We start from the raw sequence: 22227 nt of genomic DNA, 5'->3' as shown, positions 1-22227 counted from the left end.
CCACAGTTTATTGTGATCCACACAAAGGCTTTGGCATAGTCAATAAAGCAAAAGTAGATGTTTTTCTGGAACTCTCTTATTTTTTCTATGATCCAGTGGATGTTGGCAATTTGATCTCTGGTTCCTCTGCCTTTTCTAAATCCAGCTTGAACATCTGTAAGTTCACGGTTCATATACTGTTGAAGCCTGGCTTGGAGAATTTTGAGCATTACTTCGCTAGCGTGTGAGATGAGTGCAATTGTACCGTAGGTTGAACATTCTTTGGCATTGGCTTTCTTCGGGATTAGAAGGTCAATATTAGTAGAAGATAAAAAACTGATTAAGAAAAAGATATAGTAAGAGAGATGAAGGAGTCACAGTTACTGAAGGTATTATTTATGGGGATGTTTTAAAGTTACAGAGTAAATACTTCAGAATGTTTCTTAAACAAAAAAAATACTACCTCTTTGGGAATTCACAAAGAAAGGAGTTTTTGCAACGGCTGAAGATATGGCTTACCTTAGAGAATAAAGGTGAGATATCACCTATGACAGGCTGAAACCCTAAAGTAAATCCACTGTCTTAGAACTTATCTAAGAGATATTTCTTTTCAGTGAAAACAAAGTCGTGGAGCAGAGTTATGACTATATTAGAAATAACAATCTGGAGACAATTCAGGGTCTTTTAAGTATGTCTGTTAATTACAAACAAACTAAAAAATGCTCTGGAAATAGTATGAGAGAGACATGATCTCAATTTCTCTAGTAGGTGCCTGGATTTTTATGTGTCTAGTTCACTTTTCAATTGTGGCTTGGGAGTTTTAGATAGGAGTCTGAGAAAGATGAATTACAAAGTAGTGTCAAGGTGAATTTCTAAAAATCACTGAAAATTCATCTAAACTAAACTTTTTCTCCAGCTGTGGTTCTGTCTACAATTTTAATCTTCACTGTACAAAATATTACACAATACATATTCATTAAGAAACATTATTAAGAATATTCATAATAAAGAAGAATGATTATAACGCTTACTTATAAAGACACTTTGGCTTTGATCAGTCTCTCCTAAATGAAGGAGTTGGGTATTGATTGTTTGGGGAGAAAGAAATATGACAATTATACTTCCAGCATCCAAAAGAAGCAGACAGCTTGGAAACAGTCAGAAAGGGGTGACAAAATCACGGCTGCAGTTGTGGGCTAAGACTAGAACATTTCACCTCTGTTACAGGAAAAGACTGTGAATAGGAATCTGAGGAAATCCCTTAGACTGGCTTTTTGGGTTTTTTACCCTTTGTTTTTGCATACAACGAAACTGCTATAAACAAAATAATATCAACCACACCTACAGATGAATGAGCTTCATGCACAATGTAGTGATATGTACTTGTAAAGAAGGAGGGGTGATCTGTTAAACAGACTCCAGTGCATAAGCTAAGGAAAAAATACTCTCCATTCCGGTCAATTATTTACATTTAGACTAATATGGACTTTAAAATTCAAATACAAAGAATCAATTATATTAGAGAGGATTTCCAGTTAAAGGTGACTGAAAGGAAAGTGAAAATGAAACTCTTTCAGTTGTGTCTGACTCTTTGTGACCCCATGGACTATACAGTCCATGGAATTCTCCAGGCCAGAATACCGGTAGCCCTTCCCTTCTCCAGGAGATCTCCCCAACCCAGGGATCAAACCCAGGTCTTCCACATTGCAGGTGGATTCTTCACCAGCTGAGCCACAATCTTCTGCCTTTTGAAACCTCATGAAAATAACAGAGGAATAAAATGGATAGAATCCAACAAAGGTAAACAATAGGAAGAAGGCAATCAGTGGCAAGAGATTTCAACAAGTTCCTGGAAGACTGAAAGCAGATGAAATGGAATAGACTAATGGAGGGCAGAGAAAGCTACAGTCTCATAGACAAGGAGGGTACTGCAAAGAGGCAGCTAATTTGCCATGCAGAAACCTAAAAGAGGCTCCTGGAGAATGCAAGTAAATAACAGAAGGCAGAAGTGAGGGATGGACCAGAAAAGGGGGCTTAATTATAAGTTTCTGAATAGAACAGTCAACCTCTCCCCATTCCATGGAATTTTAAGCACAGCATGCTTAAGCATAAGGAACCTAAAGACCTAAAGACTTTTTCGGTTGCTCACACTACAGAAAGGTGGCTCTTTGATATGCTAATTCTACCAAAGAAATAAGGGATATACTTCAGTTCAGTTCAGTCGCTCAGTCATGTCCGACTCTTTGCGACCCCATGAACTGCAGCATGCCAGGCCTCCCTGTCCATCACTAACTCCCGGAGTTCACTCAGACTCACGTCCATCGAGTCAGTAATGCCATCCAGCCATCTCATCCTCTGTCGTCCCCTTCTCCTCCTGTCCCCAATCCCTCCCAGCATCAAAGTCTTTTCCAATGAATCAACTCTTCGCATGAGGTGGCCAAAATACTGGAGTTTCAGCTTTAGCATCATTCCTTCCAAAGAAATCCCAGGGCTGATCTCCTTCAGAATGGACTGGTTGCATCTCCTTGCAGTCCAAGGGACTCAAGAGTCTTCTCCAACACCACAGTTCAAAAGCATCAATTCTTCAGTGCTCAGCCTTCTTCACAGTCCAACTCTCACAACCATACATGACTACGGGAAAAACCATAGCCTTGACTAGACGGACCTTAGTCGGCAAAGTAATGTCTCTGGTTTTGAATATGCTATCTAGGTTGGTCATAACTTTCCTTCCAAGGAGTAAGCGTCTTTTAATTTCATGGCTGCAGTCACCAGCTGCAGTGATTTTGGAACCCCCCAAAATAAAGTCTGACACTGTTTCCACTGTTTCCCATCTACTTTCCATGAAGTGATGGGACCGGATGCCATGATCTTCGTTTTCTGAATGTTGAGCTTTAAGCCAACTTTTTCACTCTCCTCTTTCATGTTCATCAAGAGGCTTTTTAGTTCATATAGTGATTTCTTTAGTTTTTCCAAATTTAACTATCTAGCCTACCCTTTTAAATAGACAAGAAAGGAGGAGGAATAACAGAGAAAAATATACTCAGTACTTTAAAAATCTTCTTTTAGTCTGTTAAGTTTTAATAAAGTTTTAAGCTTACAACTCCCTCTGGTGGTTGATAAAATAAACAAGTAGAATCTCTATAAACTAGTAGAATCTCCTTAGAGAGTCTCACAACTAAAATTGGTAGCATGTACTGAGGCAGTCATCTGTGTTCTTCATCAAATACTTCTGGCTCCCTGCTTTCCAGGTATATAGTAGAATTGCACCTCCTCATCCTCTCTGAATTAGGGGTGGTATGTGGACTTGTTCTTTCTAAACAGTAACACGTGTCAGGGCAGAAAATTAAGGAGTCAGAGCTAATTTGCTGTATGTCCTTTGTCTTGCCTGAACAACCATGGAAGCACAGAGACGGAGCTTCCTTTAACCTGGGCACCTGAGTGAGGGTGATGTAGAACAGAGTCCACCAGCTAATCTATTTGTCAAGTGAGCTAGAAATAAACCTTTGTTGTTTAAAGACACAGTTTGTTAATAGCAGAATAACCAAGCCTAAATGATACATGTATCAAAATTTAAAAAATACAATATCCTTTGACACAGCAGTTTCCTACTCCTGGTAATCTCTTCTGCCAACATACCTGGGTGTGGTTAAAATGTTCATGCATAAAATTTTAACTGCAGCAGTTTGTAAAAACAAGACCCTAAGATCTATCAAAAAAGGAGTGATTAGAGATTATGGTACAAAATACTATATAGTCATTTTTACAAGAAGCAGATCTGCAATTCCTGACTTGGAATACTCTCAAAGAGACAAAAACAAAAGCTCTGATAAAAAGAGAAAGTAAACTATGTTTCACTTGTATTAAAAATGTATAAATATATGTATGCTTCATATACAATTTCAATTTCTAGAAGAATACAAAATGAACTGTGAATAGCTACTGGCTGTCTTCAGTGTGAGAACTTTTCATTATAAATCCTTTTGGTTTGCTTACATTAAAAAAAAAAACAAGTGTATTTAGAAAAGTATTTTGGTATAATCCCTACAGAATCCCAGCTTGTAGAAACTGACAAGCTGATTCTAAAATATATATGGAATAGCAGGAGACCTCAAATAACCAAACTAAAAAAAGAACAAAGTAGAATGAACACACCGCAATTTCAAAACTTACTATAAAGTAACAACAATCAAGGCAGTGTAGTAATGGCATGAGGACAAATATATAGACAAACAAACAAACAAAAAAACTGAAAGTACAGAAATAAACCCATCTGTTTATGATCAACTGATTTTCTATAAAGGTCCCAAGGCCATTCAGTGAGAAAAGTCTTTTCAACAAATGGTGCTGGGAACAGATAACTGACAATGACCTACTGTATAGTACAGGGAACTCTGCTTCAATATTCTGTAATAACCTAAATGGGAAAAGAATTTGAAAAAGAACAGATACAAGCATATAACAGCTGAATCACTTTGCTGTACACCTGAAATTGACAACATTGTTCACTCCACTCCAACATAAAAAAAAAAAAAGGAAACTGATGGCATAGGAGAAAATTTTGCAACAATAACAACAAACCTAAATGGTGCTGGGACATCTGGATTGCCACATGGAAAAGAATGAAATTTGGACACTTATCTCATAGCCTTATATAGAAGTTAACTCAAAATAGATGAGAGGCAAAAATTTAAACTCTAAAACTCTCAGGAGTAAATCCTAATCACCTTGGATTTACCCACTGATTCTTAGATATGACACCAAAGATATGAATAATGAAAGGAAAGCGATAAGTCAGACTTCAGCAAAATTAAAAACTGTGCTCCAAGGACACTTACCAAGAAAGTGAAAGGATAACTCACAGAATGGGAGAAAACAGTTGCAAATCACATAAGGAACTATAACCACAATATACAAAGAACTCATACAACTCAGTAATAAAAACAAATGACCTAATTAAAAAACCAGCAAAGGATATAAACTGGCATTTCTCCAAAAAAAATACACAAATGGCTCGACATCATTAGTCATCAGAAAAATGTAAATCAAAATGAGATACCACTTTACAGCTACTGGGATGGTAAGAATCAAAGAAAATAGCAACTGTGGTGGAGGATGTGGAGAAATCAAAACCCTCAAAGATTGCTGGTGGGAATACAAAATGGTGCAGCCACGCTGGAAAATGGTGTGGCAGCTCATTCCTTGATGGCTGAACGCAGACCCACCGTAACACCCAGCAATTCCACTCGTGTGTATGCTTACACTTATGTGTATACATAAGTCCACATAACTTGTACACAAATGTTCATCACAGCATTATTTTACAATAGGCAAAAGTCAGAAACAATCTAAATGTCCATTAACTGATGAATAAATAAATAAAATGTAGTGTATCTATAAAATGGCAGAGTGCCCCATAAAAAGGAATGAGGTACTAACACATGTTACAACTTGGATGAGCTTTTAAAACATTATCCTAAGTGAAAAAAGCTAGTCACAAAAGACTACATATTATGGAATTCCATTCATATGAAGTGCCCAGAATATGTAAACCTATAGACAGGAAGCAGATTAGTGACTACTTATGGCTGAGAGTGGGGGTGATGCGATAGGAGGTGACAGATAAAGGGTATTGAGTTTCTTTCTGAAGTGATGTTCTAATATTGGTTGTGGTGATGGTTGCACACACGTGACTATACTAAAAATCACTGATTTGTACCCTGTAAATGACAAACTTTATCTCAATAAATGTTAAAATAATGACTAAAATTTTTTAAAGCGAAAGAATAAAATATTTGTACGTGTGGAAATAAAATGATCTTAAGATATGTTAACCAAAATTGTATATCATACAGCCCCACACAGTATGTTTATGTTATACATACTGTAGAGGATATATTGGAGAAGGCAATGGCAACCCACTCCAGTACTCTTGCCTGGAAAATCCCATGCACAGAGGAGCCTGGGAGACTATAGTCCATGGGGTTGCGAAGAGTCGGGACACAACTAAGCAACTTCACTTTCACTTTTCGCTTTCATGCATTGGAGAAGGAAATGGCAACCCACTCCAGTGTTCTTGCCTGGAGAATCCCAGGGACAGAGGAGCCTGCTGGGCTGCTGTCTATGGGGTCGCACAGAGTCGGACATGACTGATGCGACTTAGCAGCAGCAGCAGCAGAGGATATATACAGTTCCTCATGTTATGTATTTATATATACTCATATATGTATGTATATATATATATATATACACATACATTTTCTTTCATAAAAGAACTTTTTATGAAAGTTTCATAAAACTTTATGAAAGTTTCAAAAAAAACTTTCATTAAAAAAAGTGAGTGTGAGACAAAGACTGTAATTATAAACGGAAGAAGGATAAAGAACTGATAATGGAGATTTCCTCAGACAATTAAATGGTGGATGGTTGGGCAAAGGGAGAGGTCAGGGGGCAAAAGGATACATTTTCATTGTACCTTCCCTTTTTGGTGTTAAACTTCTTTTACCATATAGATATGTTATTTTCATTAATACTTGTAAAAAAGTTCAGCTTAATATAGGAAATAACTTGCCAGTAGGCAAAACTCTTCACAAATGGAATGTACTACCTCAGGAGGTAGCTTGTTTCTCAGAAGGTACCCAAGAATAGGATGGATTCACATTTGATAGGGTCCAACTGCTGGACAGGTAAGTGGACTGGATAACGTCTGCTGCAGAGTTCTAGATGATGTTCAGAGTCTCTTCTGGAGAAGGCGATGGCACCCCACTCCAGTACTCTTGCCTGGAAAATCCCATGGACGGAGGAGCCTGGAAGGCTGTAGTCCATGGGGTCGCGAAGAGTCAGTCATGACTGAGCGACTTCACTTTCACTTTCACACATTGGAGAAGGAAATGGCAACCTACTCCAGTGTTCTTGCCTGGAGAATCCAAGGGAAGGGGGAGCCTGGCGGTCTGCCGTCTATGGGGTCGCACAGAGTCAGACACGACTGAAGCGACTTAGCAGCAGCAGCAGCAGCAGCAGAGTCTCTTCCAATCTTGAGATTTATTCCAACTGAAAAAGGTGGTTAGTCTTAAGACTGGGAAGAATCTATGAGGAGTAGGCCATTCTTTTCTCCAAAAGAAAAAAAATCCTTTAAATGGTCTAATGTCAAGCAATTACTGAGTTAATTTAACATGATCTCAATGTCAACACAGCAAGTCAACATTAAAAAAAAAAAAAAGACATTTCCAATTAGCAGATGAATAAAAGTTACAGTGCAAATTTTAAAATTTAAATTAATTTTTAGTTCTTTTTGAAAAGAATGTCTAACACCCTCAATTTTTGTTATGATTAGCAGTTTTATTAAATCTTGTTAAGTAGAAAGGTGCTGTGGTTTGGAGGGAAGTACTGCTGAAAAAATGACAAGGAATGAGAAGTTCTAAGAAGCTAATTTTCATCTCATAAGTTTTTTTATTTGTATTTCTATTTTAGGTTCAAAGTCAAAGCTACTGCTCTTCAATATAATAGGACCATAAATATAACTGGAAAGTATTAAAATATCATAAAAATGATTATAAGAAAAGGTCAATACCATAGCGTTTTTTGTTATCGATAACGGAGAAGGAGAAGTCATTTTTGGCAGCAATGTTAGTTTGGTAAGAGCCTCTGGCAACTATAACAAAATATAGAACACAGGCCAACCCTTTCCTCCCCTAATCCCCAATGAAAACGGGTTTGAGTAAGTAGAGCATTTGTTCTCCACACTTACACAAGTTGCCAGTGTTACAAAAATCATACATTTATGAATGGGAGAGGACACCAGAAAATCTCAGAATACAGTGAATGATGAAAGTGCTTATTGGTTCTTTACAGAAGTTAGGTAAAGTCCGGTGGTATGACTCAAGGAAGGAAATGCAGCTATCTGGTAACCTAGTAGATACTAGGTATCTAGTAACCTTACTACTGGTAAGCAATTTTCACTTTAATATTTGCTCTTAGCAAGTAAAGTGAGAATCTACTTCATGCTGACAGACTCTGAACTGAACTTTCTAACCTGAATTTGTTTTTTCTATTTGGGACTCATTTTTGACTCTAATTCTTACAGTGGTTTAAGGACTCAGGTATAATTTATTTCCTTTACAGGGGGTGCTGAGACTTGGTGCTGAGATGAGCAGGGTCCTGATTGAAGTCTCTGTGTCCTTGTCTTTCGAAGTAAAATGCTGACTCAAGAGTTAATGACTGGAAAATGTGAAGATGTAGAAACAGAATAACTGTTGGGCTAGGGAACTGCTAACAATTTAGACTGTAATTTGGCCATATAACACAGTCACCAACTCTCAGTTTTCTGAAAGATACAGATAAAGGCCTGACAAACATTCCTAGGTTGTTTATACAGGAAGGACCACACTTCAGACGAAAACTGCTGACCATAAGAACACAGATCCCAGACTAGCTGAAATCAGGCTAATGATACTTGAAACCTCACCCTGATGCCAACCAATCGAAGAACTGTCCATGAGCTCATCAGCCCTGCTCCTTGAACACTATAAAACTCACTAACCTTCCAGAGTGGGTCACATGGTAGTCAGGGAACTAGTCCACTGTGGCCTCCTTTGCCTGGCAAAGCAATAAAAGCTACTTTTTTCTACTTCACCCAAAACTCTGTCTCCAGGTTTCTATTAGGCACTGGTGAACAGAGGCTGAGTTTCAGCAACAGTTTCACTAACTGTCCTCCTTCCCTCTCATTCTACAACAGAGGGCATATAAGAAATTATAAAGAAATTCTCATTTTTGAAATTTTTATTGTAGTATATATTTCAAATGTTAAATGGTAAGTTAAAAATAATGCATTTTGGTTACCAAGTTATTGATACATGTTCTCTCCTCAATTTGAGAAAAATATTTTCCTATGATTCTAGTACTTGGCTCAACTTCTTTTTTCTACTCTGAAACAGTGTTTCAGGAGCTTTAGAAAGATCAATTTCACTGCAGGAAGCAGGGACATTTCTTTTCTCTTTATTACCCACACCACACAAATTAAGAGTTCAGAAAAGATCCTTACTTAAAGACCAGTGTTATTTGGGTCACCTCATTTAGTGCTGTGTAAATGGCAAAGCATTACACGTGCATAAGTTAACAATGCAAGAGATGCATTGTGCAGGAAGGAACAGTCCTTTGATTTGATTGGATGATACTTAAGTCTCGGTCAACACTCGTTCCATGGTAACTAGAAAGAAAACGAGATAAGAGGTCGAAGAACAGCCACCCCACTACAGTACACGCACGCAGATAACACAAGGGTACACAGCCATACAAGTGGTAGGAAATTCCATATGTATGTAGGTATGCTTAAGGAAAGTGATCATGGTTGTTCCAGCTGTCTGAAGGTGATTAGCAAAGAGAAATAATCTGAGTGGCCCATTCTGGGAAACCCTGCTTTTTTGGGTAGGATTTGAATTCTCAAACCACATCCCTTATTCATTAGCAATTTTTTTTCTACCTTCAAGTGTCTTTATAAAGTGCTTCCTACCCCTACTCAGGGTATTCCTTTATTGTTCCAAGTAATTTCTAATTATATCTACATATCATCTATTTGTGACTTCTTTCCTAATAGCTGCCTTTATTTATTTTTATTAAGTGATCTTTTAGCTCCATGCTTCTCAAACTGAGCCATACATGGCCCCTCATACATGGTATAGCACGGGTTATATGAAGGTACAAGATAAACTTGAACCATCTTTTCAGAGGGTTCATTTTGAAAATCTGAAAAGACATTATAGTGCTGTGGGCTCTGTTAACTGCCTAGGTGAGAATCTTGATGCTGCTACCTGTCCTTTGTATAGGTATCAACCTGTTCTTGAGCATTTTAAGCTGAAAATAGGAATATTACTAGTGTCTACTTTATATTTGGTTACGAGAAATAAATGGGCTTTCAGAACAATGCCTAACACATAGTAAGCTTTCAGCAGGTATTAGTAGTTATGTATCTTAACATGTTGCACTCATCTCACACACTAGTAAAGTAATGCTCAAATTCTCCAAGCCAGGCTTCAGCAATATGTGACCCATGAACTTCCAGATGTTCAAGCTGGATTTAGAAAAGGCAGAGGAACCAGAGATCAAATTGCCAATATCTGCTGGATCATCAAAAAATCAAGAGAGTTCCAGAAAAACATCTATTTCTGCTTTATTGACTATGCCAAAGCCTTTAACTGTATGGATCACAATAAACTGTGGAAAATTCTGAAAGAGATGGGAATACCAGACCACCTGACCTGCCTCTTGAGAAACCTATATGCAGGTCAGGAAGCAACAGTTAGAACTGGACATGGAACAACAGACTGGTTCCAAATAGGAAAAGGAGTCCGTCAAGGCTGTATATTGTCACCATGCTTACTTAACTTATATGCAGAGTGCATCATGGGAAACACTGGGCTGGAGGAAGCACAAGCTGGAATCAAGATTGCCAGGAGAAATATCAATAACCTCAGGTGTGCAGATGACACCACCCTTATGGCAGAAAGTAAAGAAGAACTAAAGAGCCTCTTGATGAAAGTGAAAGAGGAGAGTGAAAAAGTTGGCTTAAAGCTCAATATTCAGAAAACGAAGATCATGGCATCCGGTCCCATCACTTCATGGGAAATAGATGGGGAAACAGTGGAAACAGTGGCTGACTTTATTTTTCTGGGCTCCAAAATCACTGCAGATGGTGATTGCAGCCATAAAATTAAAAGATGCTTACTCCTTGGAAGCAAAGTTATGACCAACCTAGACAGCATATTCAAAAGCAGAGACATTACTTTGTCAACAAAGGTCCGTCTAGTCAAGGCTATGGTTTTTCCAGTAGTCATGTATGGATGTGAGAGTTGGATTATAAAGAAGTGCAGAAGAGTTGATGCTTTTGAACTGTGGTATTGGAGAAGACTCTTGAGAGTCCCTTGGACTGCAAGGAGATCCAACCAGTCCATCCTAAAGGAAATCAGTCCTGGGTGTTCATTGGAAGGACTGATGTTGATGCTGAAACTCCCTTACTTGGGTCACCTGATGTGAAGAGCTGACTCATTTGAAAAGACCCTGATGCTGGGAAAGATTGAGGGCCAAGAGGAGAAGGGGACAACAGAGGATGAGATGGTTGGATGGCATCGCAGACTCAATGGACATGGTAAACTCTAGGAGTTGGTGATCGACAGGGAGGCCTGGAGTGCTGTGGTTCATGGGTTTGCACAGAGTCGGACACAACTGAGCAACTGAACTGAACTGATCTGATCTTAACATTATTCATTTCCCCCTTGAGCAAATGTAAGCAAAGACGAAGAGATAGGAAATGCTGGGGGGTGGATTCAGATAGGGATCTCAGAAATAGTTTCACTGAAAAGGTGACTTTGAGTAAAGACCTGAAGGGACTGAAGGAGTTAACCGTATATTGAGGGAGAAGAGAATTTCAGACAGAGAGACCAGCAAGCACAGAGGCCTTAAATGTATGCCTTCTAACGTTTAAGGGGCAGAAGCACGAAGGCCAGCAGGGCTGGGACAGAGTGAGTGAGGTGGTGAGTAAAAGTAAGAGATGAGGGAGAGCCAGTGATCTCTGAATGAAAAGGTGGTGATCATGTGCAGATGAGTCATACAGTCTGATTTACGTTTTTCAAACCGTATTCCTGTGGACGCTGAGTTAAAAGACCCTATGTAGGCGAGGGTGAAAGCAGGTAGGCCACTGTAATAAAGCCCTTGAGAGAAGATGGTAGCTCAGAGCAGAGTGGTGACAATGGATGGGGGTGGTAAGAAAAGAGAATTCTTGATACACTTTCAAAGTTAAAGTTGACAGGATTTAGTCAAATTATATGTCAAATGTGAAAGAAGGAAGGAGTCAGTGGTGTTTCTGAAGTTTCTGGCCTGATTAAGATGTCATTAATGGAGACAAGAAGAGTAAGCTGGGGGCAATGTAAGACGTTTTTTCAGACACAGTGAACCTGGGATGCATTAAATGGAGATGTTAAGGAGATAGTTAAATAAACTGCTTGAAATTCAGGAAATATATCCAGGTTAGAGTTACACATTTGGGAGCTTTGGCATAAAATTTAAACTTATGAGGCTGATGGAGATCATCCAGGGAATAGTAAAGACAGAAAAGAGAGAAAGCCCAAGGACTGAACTTTGAGGCTTTGATCTCACTTCTTTGTTCAGAGAAGTGAAAGGTCAGAGAGACGAGGGAGAACCACCAAAGTCGACCAGGAGAGATGGGATCCCAGGGTGGCATACTGCAGCCAAGTCAGGTGGACAAAACGTTTCACAGCGAAGAGGGTGGTGCTCGACTGCAGCGAGCGCTACCAACTCACATCAGGAAAGACAGGGACTGAAAGACTACTGGGTTTATAATGATGCTGTCAATGACGGCCTTGCCAGGAGCAGGAGTGCTGCAGTGGGAAAAACCCTGGCCATAGAGTAGGCTCAAGAAAGAAGGGGAGAGAAATGGGAGACAGCAAGTTTAAGCAACACTTTATTTTCATATGCTAGTCAATTTATGAGTATCTTATGTCTACTTTAGTAAAATATTCCCCTTTTCAAGTTATCTTCATAAAAACAATTACACTCTAGGAGGGTGGGAGGGGAAGAGATACAGGTGAGGAAGATTAAGAGGTACTGACTTTCAGTTATGAAATTCTCAGTCACAGGTATGAAATGTACTCTGGGGGAATATAGTCAACAGTTATGTAATATTTTTGTAAGGTGACAAGTGACAACTAGACTAATCATGATCATTTTGAAATGTACAGTAATAATGAATCACTATGATGTGAGTGCCAGGAATTAAAACAGTGCTGTAAGTCAATTATACTTCAAAAACAAACAGATAACTTAAGAGGCATCAGATATGTGGCTATCAGAGGGGAGGAGAGAGAGGGGAGTTAGATGCAAACAGTCAAAAGGTACAAATTTCTAGTTATAAGATAAATACTGCTGCTGCTGCTGCTAAGTCGCTTCAGCCGTGTCCGACTCTGTGCGACCCCATAGACGGCAGCCCACCAGGCTCCCCCATCCCTGGGATTCTCCAGGCAAGAACACTGGAGTGGGTTGCCATTTCCTTCTCCCAAGATAAATACTAGGGATGTAATATCCAGTATAGTAAAGATAAAAAAAAACACTGTTACACACTGTAAATGAAAGCTGTAAAGAGTAAATCTCAAGAGTTCTCATCAGAAGGAAAAAATATTTTAAAAATCTATTTCTTAAATGTATCTATATGAGACAATGGATGTTCACTAAACCTACTGTGGTATCATATCATGATGTGTGTAAGTCAGATTATGTTGTACACTTTAAGCTTATACAGTGCTGTAAGTCAATTATATATTAATAAAATCGTTAGAAAAAAATACTCTCCATTTCAAGATTAGCAACTATCCAAACATAGGAAATCTACTTCGATGGAGAGAGAAGAAGAAAGGACTTTGGGGTAAGAATAGGAATTAAGTATCAGTGGAAAAACATGATGTCATATTAAAAATCACTTACTGCCAAAACTAAACAGAAATGGCTTCAGGTTAGTCACTGATATACGGAACATAAAGTTTCGGCACAATTTCTAGAAAATTACAATAACCCACAGAGCTTTAAAACACATGTGCACACATGAACATGTATGCTCACATGCAGCTAGGCTTTACCATTCAGAAGCTCTAATTGAGCAAGTCTGGGGCTGAACCTGGGCAATTTTATGTTTTGAAAGCTTCAAAGGTGATTAAGAATTTGAAAGCACCACAGCCCAGCATGGGTTGAGAATCACTAGAATATAATTGTTTAAAACAAACCAAACCAGTCAAAACAAACCAAACCTCCTCTATGAAACTCCGCAGTAAAATCATTAGTTTTAGAAATTTTAAAAAGGAGAAGTGGTACTACTAGTAGTAGGAGGCTATTTACTGCATGGGGGTGACTGTGTAGTATTTTCCAACCTATAATACTGAGAACAGTTTACCAGGGGTATAGATGATTATGATAAATCCTTACTCTAAAGGACTTTGGCTAATTTACAAAACCTTTGTCAATACTGAAGAAACAAACACTTATCTTCTTTTCTATCTGACTGAATTTAATAGCTTCCTATTGAAGATTAAATAACTTAAGAGGTCAGATATAAATGATCTCTAATTGAATTAATATAGATATAATTTAGTATTATGCCAATATTAACTAGTCTATTTCTGAAAAGCATAACCAAGTGAGATAGATTTGAAATTCTTATTCACAATTCCAAACAAAAAGATTGCATTAACTGATGTTTAAGGGAGACTGAAAAGAAAAAGAGAAATCTGAATCCTGTTACTGATACTTTTGAGTTATTCAAGAATGCATAGCAATTTAGACTTTGATACAAAATAAAGCAAAACCATATTAGAACAATGAAGAACAGAGGATTCTTTTGGCCAAAGACGGCAGAGTTTGCTATACTAGTTCACTAATCTCTTATTAAAATACATGTTTTTAGGAATTTTTATTTGCAGAAAATTTAAAGGGAAAGTCAGCATCACTACAGGTGAAAACAAACTTTTATGAGCAACCAAATCAAGAGGTGATTATTCGGAACATCTGATAAGGCTATCATTCAAGCTTCAAGTTATAACATAATAAAACTGATATATTTAAAATTTATATGAATACTCTCAAAAGTTCTTAAGATAGTATTATTTTGGACAACATTTACAACATAAAATAATGATACCGATACCCATTTCTGCAGTGAAGTCAAATGTACACCAATTAAACCCAGAATGGAAAATGATCCCATTGCAGTATTTTTATTACCTTGTGTGTAGGCAGCATCATCAGATCCCATACTCAACTTCCGTGCTTCACTTATTCTATCCACATGTGCTAAAGCAGGGTCCGTGAGGTGCTGAATATTCTCTGTTTCTACATAATGATCAGGATGGTTTAAAAGGTTTGTAAGTTCAAAGGTAGGAGACACTACCCCTGGTGAAACTGCAGGGGGTTTGTTGGGAGAAACTGTAATTTTAAAAGTATATTTTGTATTGGGTTGAGTGACCACTACCCGAGGAGAAGTTGCAGAGTTATTGCCTATTGCTCGACTTTTGGGAGGGTGGTGATGAATAAAGGCAGGACCCATGCTCACTTGCCCGGACATATTCCTGGAGGCAGCAGATGCTCCAGAGTTGGTGGATATGAAGAGAGTGGGCTGATTTCGTATGACCTGCTCATCTCCTGTGGCAGCATTCGCTGATATATAGACCTTAGGTTGACTACGGGACATCACCTCATCAGTATTTGGGGGACTGGCAGCTATGTAAACAGTGGGCTGGTTTCTGTTTAAGGTCTGGCTGTTGACCGAAGAGGAACTGCTGGAGGTTCGAGGTCCAGAAGAACGCAATTTCGAAGAATTGTTTCTTTGTGGGGGTTCAAGTTTGATTTCAATCTGGTTTTTTCGAGGTCCTGTAGAAATATTCTGAATGTTATATTGGCTATGGGCAGAAGACTGTGAGCTACCAGACGAATGAATTGTGGGTGGTTGTGGAGTTGTAGGTGAACTGATGGGCATATAGACATGAGAGGTCTGGTGGCCTTGCTGATTCGGCTGCTGGGCTGAGGTATGTGGCAGGGGATTGGATGCAGGATATGTAGTCCAGGGACCAGGTTGTGAAGGTTGATAAACTTGTTGAGGGTTCATGGGATTAAACTGAGATACCCAGCCAGAATGCTGTTGTGTCTGTCGAGCTGTACCACTAGGAGTTGTAATGTAGGGCCTAATATAGATAGAATTTCCCTGTGGACTGTTAAGTACAGGTGGAGGTACACCATGTATGTGCAAAGAAGTAGGAGTATTACGACCAGTCTGGATATTTGGGGCTAACGTTACCATAATGGGATTAAATCTTGGAGTTTGTGGAGAAAGGTTAGATGTTCCTTTGCTGCCTAAGTGAAATCCAAGGTGTGGTGCTGAATTAGAAGCACCAGATGCACTGGACATTCCAAAAACATTAAAGCCTTGAGGAACTTGAGCTGGTGCTGTCTGTGGCTCCTGCTGAAACAGTTCATTATTGGACTGACCACCTTGAAGTTGCCCGTCACTAATGCTGTGCGTTAGAGTCCTGCTTCCATTCATTCTATTTCCCTCTCTTCCATGGTGGTAAACATTCTGTGACTGCAAGTCCAAGTTGAGAGAAGTCATGTGATTGCGTAGACCAGAAATTCCAGAATCATCCGAAAAATTCAAGTCTCCTTCACCATAAAGATACCTTGTACTCTCCTGAGAGAGAACTGCACAGCAGGCATCCAGGTTATTATTATTCTATAAGACAAAATAAAAACAGCTTGTGTTAACCAGAAGCTAACACATATACTCTCATTGCTATTAAAATATTACAAGATTAATCAGAGATTAGTTAGTACAATTATAACAGATACATTTGAGCCTTTTTTTCTTGAGAAACTAATATTAATGCAAACAACTAAATTAAAAATCCTCATTACTGGGATGTCCCTGGTGGTCTAGGGGTTAAGACTTCATCTTTCAGTGCAGGGGGTGTGGGTTCAGTCCCTGGTCAGGGAGCTAAGACCCCACATGTGACTTGGCCAAAAAACCAGAACACAAAACAGAAACAATATTTTAACAAATTTAATAAAGATTAAAAAAATCCTCATTACTAAAGTAATGGTAAGTTCTCTAACAAACAATAATTATAATAGGAGTTATTTTATAGTAGAAATAAAGAAAGGGGACAACAGAGGATAAGATGGTTGGATGGCATTGCTGATGCAATGGGCACGAGTTTGAGAAAGCTCCAGGAGATGGTGAAGGACAGGGAAGCCTAGCGTGCTGCAGTCCATGGGATTGCAAAGAGTTGACATGACTGAGCAACTGAAATGAACTGAACTGACTGATTTACAGAACAGATTCATGCAAATATAGTAACACTGCAACTTATTTAAAAATGCAGTTTGAATGTCAAACAAAATATAAATACTCAACGTAAACATATCAGTTAGTTCAGTCGCTCAGTCATGTCCCACTCTTTGCGATCCCATGGGCTATAGCACACCAGGCTTTCCTGTCCATCACCAACTCCTGGAGCTTGCTCAAACACATGTCCATCAAGTTGGTGATGCCATCCAACCATTTCATCCTCTGTCGTCCCCTTCTCCTCCTGCCTCCAATCTTTCCCAGCAACAGGGTCTTTCCTAATGAGTCAGCTGGCCAAAGCATTGGAGCTTGCTATATAATTAATACTTTGCATGTTCATGTGTTATGTATCATTCTTTCAAACCAACGACCTTTTAAAAACTATTTTTTGTGGTATTTAAGTTAAAAAGTTCTAAAATTCGTAACAAAGGTGTCACAGTTCCTTACGTGCTTCCTCTTTAGTGTTAAAAATAAACAAACCACATATGTATATGTATGTAATATAAGTTCAAGGGAGCCCCCAGAATCTGAGGGGCTGAGTTCACATCTTTAGACAGCATCAATAATTCTACTCCAGAGAAATGAAAAAAATAAAAACAAACCAAAAAATGACTGGATTGTTTCTTAAGAAGAGACTGACTAACCACTACTCACAAATTATCCATAAAAATATTTGCTGAACACCCACAATGTGTGCAATATTCTGTTCGGGACTGTGGAGGACTCAAATGATGTATAAACCCAGACTTTTCCTTAGAAGAGCTTGCAACTCAATTAGGGAAACAAAATATGGATTTGTTAAAAGGTAACATTTTAAAAACATGAACATGTGCCAAATAATAAGTGGTACTGAAGTTAAACAGAGAGTTAATATTGTAGGCTACTGTAAAAAGGACTGTGTTCATGAAGGAGGTACAATCTCATTGATTTCCTTAGTAAATGGAGGACCTGAATAGGAAAAAAAGCATTCCTGCTGAAGGGAATGGCATGAGTAAATACAGACATAAGTGTGACAGTAAGTAAAAGTATGTTCTAAACAAAGTAATTGGAATAGATCTGGCTGGAGTTTAAGGTTTCTGTTGGAAATTCTGTGGAACAAACTGTTAGAAAATCAGATTGGGATTAAATAATTCACGGTTTTGAAAAATGAGTCACACTATGGAGTTTGGACTTTAATATAGGAAATGGGAAGAGCCAATCAACATATGCTAACAGAGAAGTGAAGACACAAAGGGTCTCTGGGGAAGATAAAGAACTTCACTGATACTGAAAGAAGACAGGGGAAACTTTTTGACAAGAAGATCAGTTAGAAGACATGAAATAATGACTGACTGTGAAAACAAATTATGAAAGACTACAAACAGTCTTTTCCTGACAAGCTCAGTTGGAAAAGAATCTGCCTGTAATGCAGGAGACCCCGGTTTGATTCCTGGGTAAAGAAGATTCCCTTGGAGAAGGGAAAGGCTACCCACTCTAGTATTCTGGCCTGGAGGATTCCATGAACTGTAGAGTCCATGGGGTCACAAAGAGTTGGACACGACTGAGTGACTTTCACTTTCACTTCACAAATAGTCAACACAGTTTGCTATAAGGGAGAAAGAGAATTCAAGGAGAACTGGAAGACTAAGAGCCTGACAGAAAGGGGAATTTTAGAGATAAAAAGGATGAATAGTCAGGTTAAAATGTCTATAGGTGATTTGATATGAGATAAAATCTTAGTAGAGAAAATGGTACTAAAAGGCATCTCCAAGTCTTGTTAAGAAATGGTAGTTCACAATTTGAACAGGTAACACAAAAGAAAAGATTAGTGAGCAAGGTTGGACTTTTTTCCCTCTTAAACCAACAGTTCAAATCTTTCATACCATAAAAATCCTTTTATCCTACACATAGCTCTGAATTAATACACACTAGTTTTTCAAAGAAAATTTAAAAATTCATCACAATCTTTATCGACTGATTACTCTTTTTCATATTAAGACCTTATCTTTTTGCCAAACCTAACTGGTGCTTTTGCTTCAAACTAAGTTTATTGCTATTCCTAGGAAATTCTTCTCCCTTCTAAGTCACAAAAGACCTCATCTTCTCATCTCCTTTTTGCTAACATTCCCAAATTAAAATGCATATTCCCTACTAAATCCAATCCCACACTTCCTTTTCAAAAGCTGACATCCATATTTACAAATGTTTTAATTTCCTCGAGATCTCAAAAATCCCTAATTCTTTATAATCTCTCATTAGTATTAATATATCCTAGTCCCAGCTACGCCATAACTCACAGGTCCTTAGGTTGTTTTTACTCTCTACAGATATTACTTCTTATTAGCAAAACCATGAAAGAGTTCACAGGGACTTTTACAAGGCTACAATAGGATAAAAGGAAATATACTTTTTAAACATTTTGTTTCAGAAAAGTTTAAACACATATAAAAGCACAGTAAATATCACAAGTCAAGTAAAGTGAAGCGAAAGTTGCTCAGTTGTGTCTGACTCTGTGTGACCCCATGGACTATAAAGTCCATGAAATTCTCCAGGCCAGAACACTGGAATGGCTAGCCTTTCCCTTCTCCAGGGGATCTTCCCAACCCAGGGGTCAGACTCAGGTTTCCTGCATTGCAGGCAGATTCTTTACCAACTGAACCACAAGGGAAGCCCAAGAATACTGGAGTGGGTAGCCTATCCCTTCTTCAGTGGATCTTCCCAACCCAGGAATCAAACTGGGGTCTCCTGCATTGCAGGTGTATTCTTTACCAACTGAGTTATCAGGGAAGTCCAAATATCACAAACTCTCCTATATTCATTATCAATCTTTATATGGCAAATCTTTCTTCACCAATTTATTTGTTCCAGCTGCTCCTATTAAGCTAGATCAAGCCTGACATTATTTTGTTTCCATCTGTATTTACATCAATATGTATCTTAAAATATAACTGCAAATGGCATTATCATATCCTAAAATAATCAGTACTTAATATCACATAATATGCAAATAGTATTAAAGTCCCCTGTCTCGTAATATCACATAATATCCAAATAAGTGTTAAAGTCCCTTGTCTTGCAGGTATTGTTTTAGTTAGTTTAAATCAGGATCTGAGCAAAGTTCACATAATTTGGTTGATATGCTTCTTAGATATCTTATAATAATAATTAACCCTCTCCTCTTTCTATAATTTTCTAAGCCATTTGTTTTTTGAAAAATGGGTCATTTGTAGAGCAGAATTTCCCATCTGGATTGGCTGATTGCACCCTTGTGGTATGACTATTTCCTATATTTCACTGTAAACTATTTCACTACAGGTCTGCGCAGGTTCATGCACACAGGTTTTTGGCAAGTCCCTTTGTAGGCTTTGTTTCTTATTGTATCACACAGGAGACACAATGATATATCTGCCTGTCTTTTTTTGACCTTAAGGCTGATTGGTAGGTTCTGATGTCACAGCTTGATCCAGCTAATGACTGTTAGCAGTCAGGGATCGTCACTGTTGAGAAACTTTATTAGGGGATGCGAAAGGGTAGTATTCCAATTAAAAGATTCCTTCTTCATGTATTGAGCTGCAATTCTTCCTCAAAGAATTTGATCTTTTCAACTATTACTTTTTGCACAGAACAGGCAGGATAAATAAATTCTTTCTCTTTACTGGTTTTTAGAATAATGAATTGGTGCCCTAGCAACTTCCAAAGGTGACACATTTTCAGTATCATGATAAACTCCTGTATCTTTAACATTCTGATATGTGTCAATGCTTGTCGTTTATGGTCATTATATCCTATCTTTAGGCTAGTGGGAATGATTCCACATTGGCTCCAGTGTACATAGGATGTGAGCCCAGTCGTCTCTTTCATAGCTTCCTTGCTTTCTAATATGACAAGAAGTTCACGATCACCTTGTACAGCTCTTATCCTAGAAATAGGATCAGCTATTTCTCAAAGAAGCCCTGGTTACTTTAGTGGGAAATGGTACAGGACTCCCATTTAAGTGTATCAAAAGAAGTGGGGTGAGTTTTTAAAAGATTGAAAGTCACTGTTTTTTTGTACATATACAAATCTGCATTCTCTTCAAAATTACAGAAGAGTCTGAATTGTTATTTCCAGTTCATTTTTCGTTTCCCCCCAAGCTTCTTGCATAGACAGTATCAAAGTATACACTATAATCATCCTTCTCATACTTTGATTCATTCACTCTTTCAACGAATATTTACTGAGCATCCCATTAGGCAAGTAGAAAGGAATATAACTGCTGTCTTAAGGATCTCATGGTCCAGTGGAGGAAATTAATGTGTATATAAATAAATATAATGCACAATGGTAGGTGTTGTAATAGGAATATGGATAAGGTTTATGGGTGGAGGTCATCTGAGAAGACTTCAATTAAGGCTATAGTACTTAACTACTAAGGCTTATAAGTAATAATGCATTATTTTGAAAAGAAAAGCAATTTTAAACTTACAGATTTAACTGTCATATTAAGAGAATTAAAAAATAATGAAAATTTCAGTTAAAAAACTCAAAGTGCTAGCTACACAACATCTGTACACTATTCTAAGTTATGATTTAGTTCCAAACATGAATGCTAAAGATATGAATTACACCTGCTGAAAACACAGCTATCTTAGAGAATCTACAGCACAAAGAAATGATGTGAGTAGTTCCAAAAAGAGGGAGCTGAGCAGTAAACAAAGTCAGAAGAGAACAGAAATGATACTGATACTTCAGTTCTCCTAAGAAGTAAGATGTTTAAGAACATGTATACAAAGTAGCAGTGTGACATGATCCTTTAACTACTGATTTTTAATATTCTGTATATTATTATTTTTTTAATCTAGAAAAGTTCTGACGGAGAAGGCGATGGCACCCCACTCCAGTGCTCCTGCCTGGAAAATCCCATGGACGGAGGAGCCTGGTAGGCTGCAGTCCATAGGATCGTGAAGAGTCGGACACAACTAAGTGACTTCACTTTCACTTTCATGCATTGGAGAAGGAAATGGCAGCCCACTCCAGTGTTCTTGCCTGGAGAATCCCAGGGACGAGGGAGCCTGGTGGGCTGCCGTCTATGGGGTCGCACAGAGTCAGACACAACTGATGCGACTTAGCAGCAGCAGCAGCAAAGTTCTGAACCAGTATATTATAGGGAGGATAATATACTTGTCTTCAGAGAAAAGACAAAGAAGCCTACCCAACTGAGAAAGGGAGCTGCTGTTCAGTCACTCAGTCGTGTCTGACTCTTTGTGACCCCATGGACTGCAGTACACCAGGTTTCCCTGTCCTTCACCATCTCCCGGAGCTTGTTCAAACTCATCTCCATTGAGTCCAGTGATGCCATCCAACTATCTCGTCCTCGTCTCCTTCTGACTTCAATCATTCCC

The 22227-nt window shown here is 38.3% G+C and overlaps 1 protein-coding gene across 2 annotated transcripts in view; it reads right to left on the bottom strand.

The window, feature by feature from the left end:
• The window catches only part of TAB2 (TGF-beta activated kinase 1 (MAP3K7) binding protein 2), an 85831-nt gene that overhangs the window by 13145 nt on the left and 50459 nt on the right, over positions 1 to 22227 (bottom strand). For both annotated transcript variants that reach the window (XM_052645600.1, XM_052645599.1), the window contains exon 3: positions 14755 to 16255. In XM_052645600.1, coding sequence (XP_052501560.1) covers positions 14755 to 16255 — 1501 coding nt within the window. The remainder of the gene's footprint in view (positions 1 to 14754; positions 16256 to 22227) is intronic.

Source organism: Budorcas taxicolor, chromosome 9, assembly GCF_023091745.1.
Source record: "Budorcas taxicolor isolate Tak-1 chromosome 9, Takin1.1, whole genome shotgun sequence".
NCBI lineage: Eukaryota > Metazoa > Chordata > Mammalia > Artiodactyla > Bovidae > Budorcas > Budorcas taxicolor.
The sequence above is the reverse complement of the archived record's forward strand: the minus strand, read 5'-3'. Positions and strand labels throughout refer to the sequence as shown.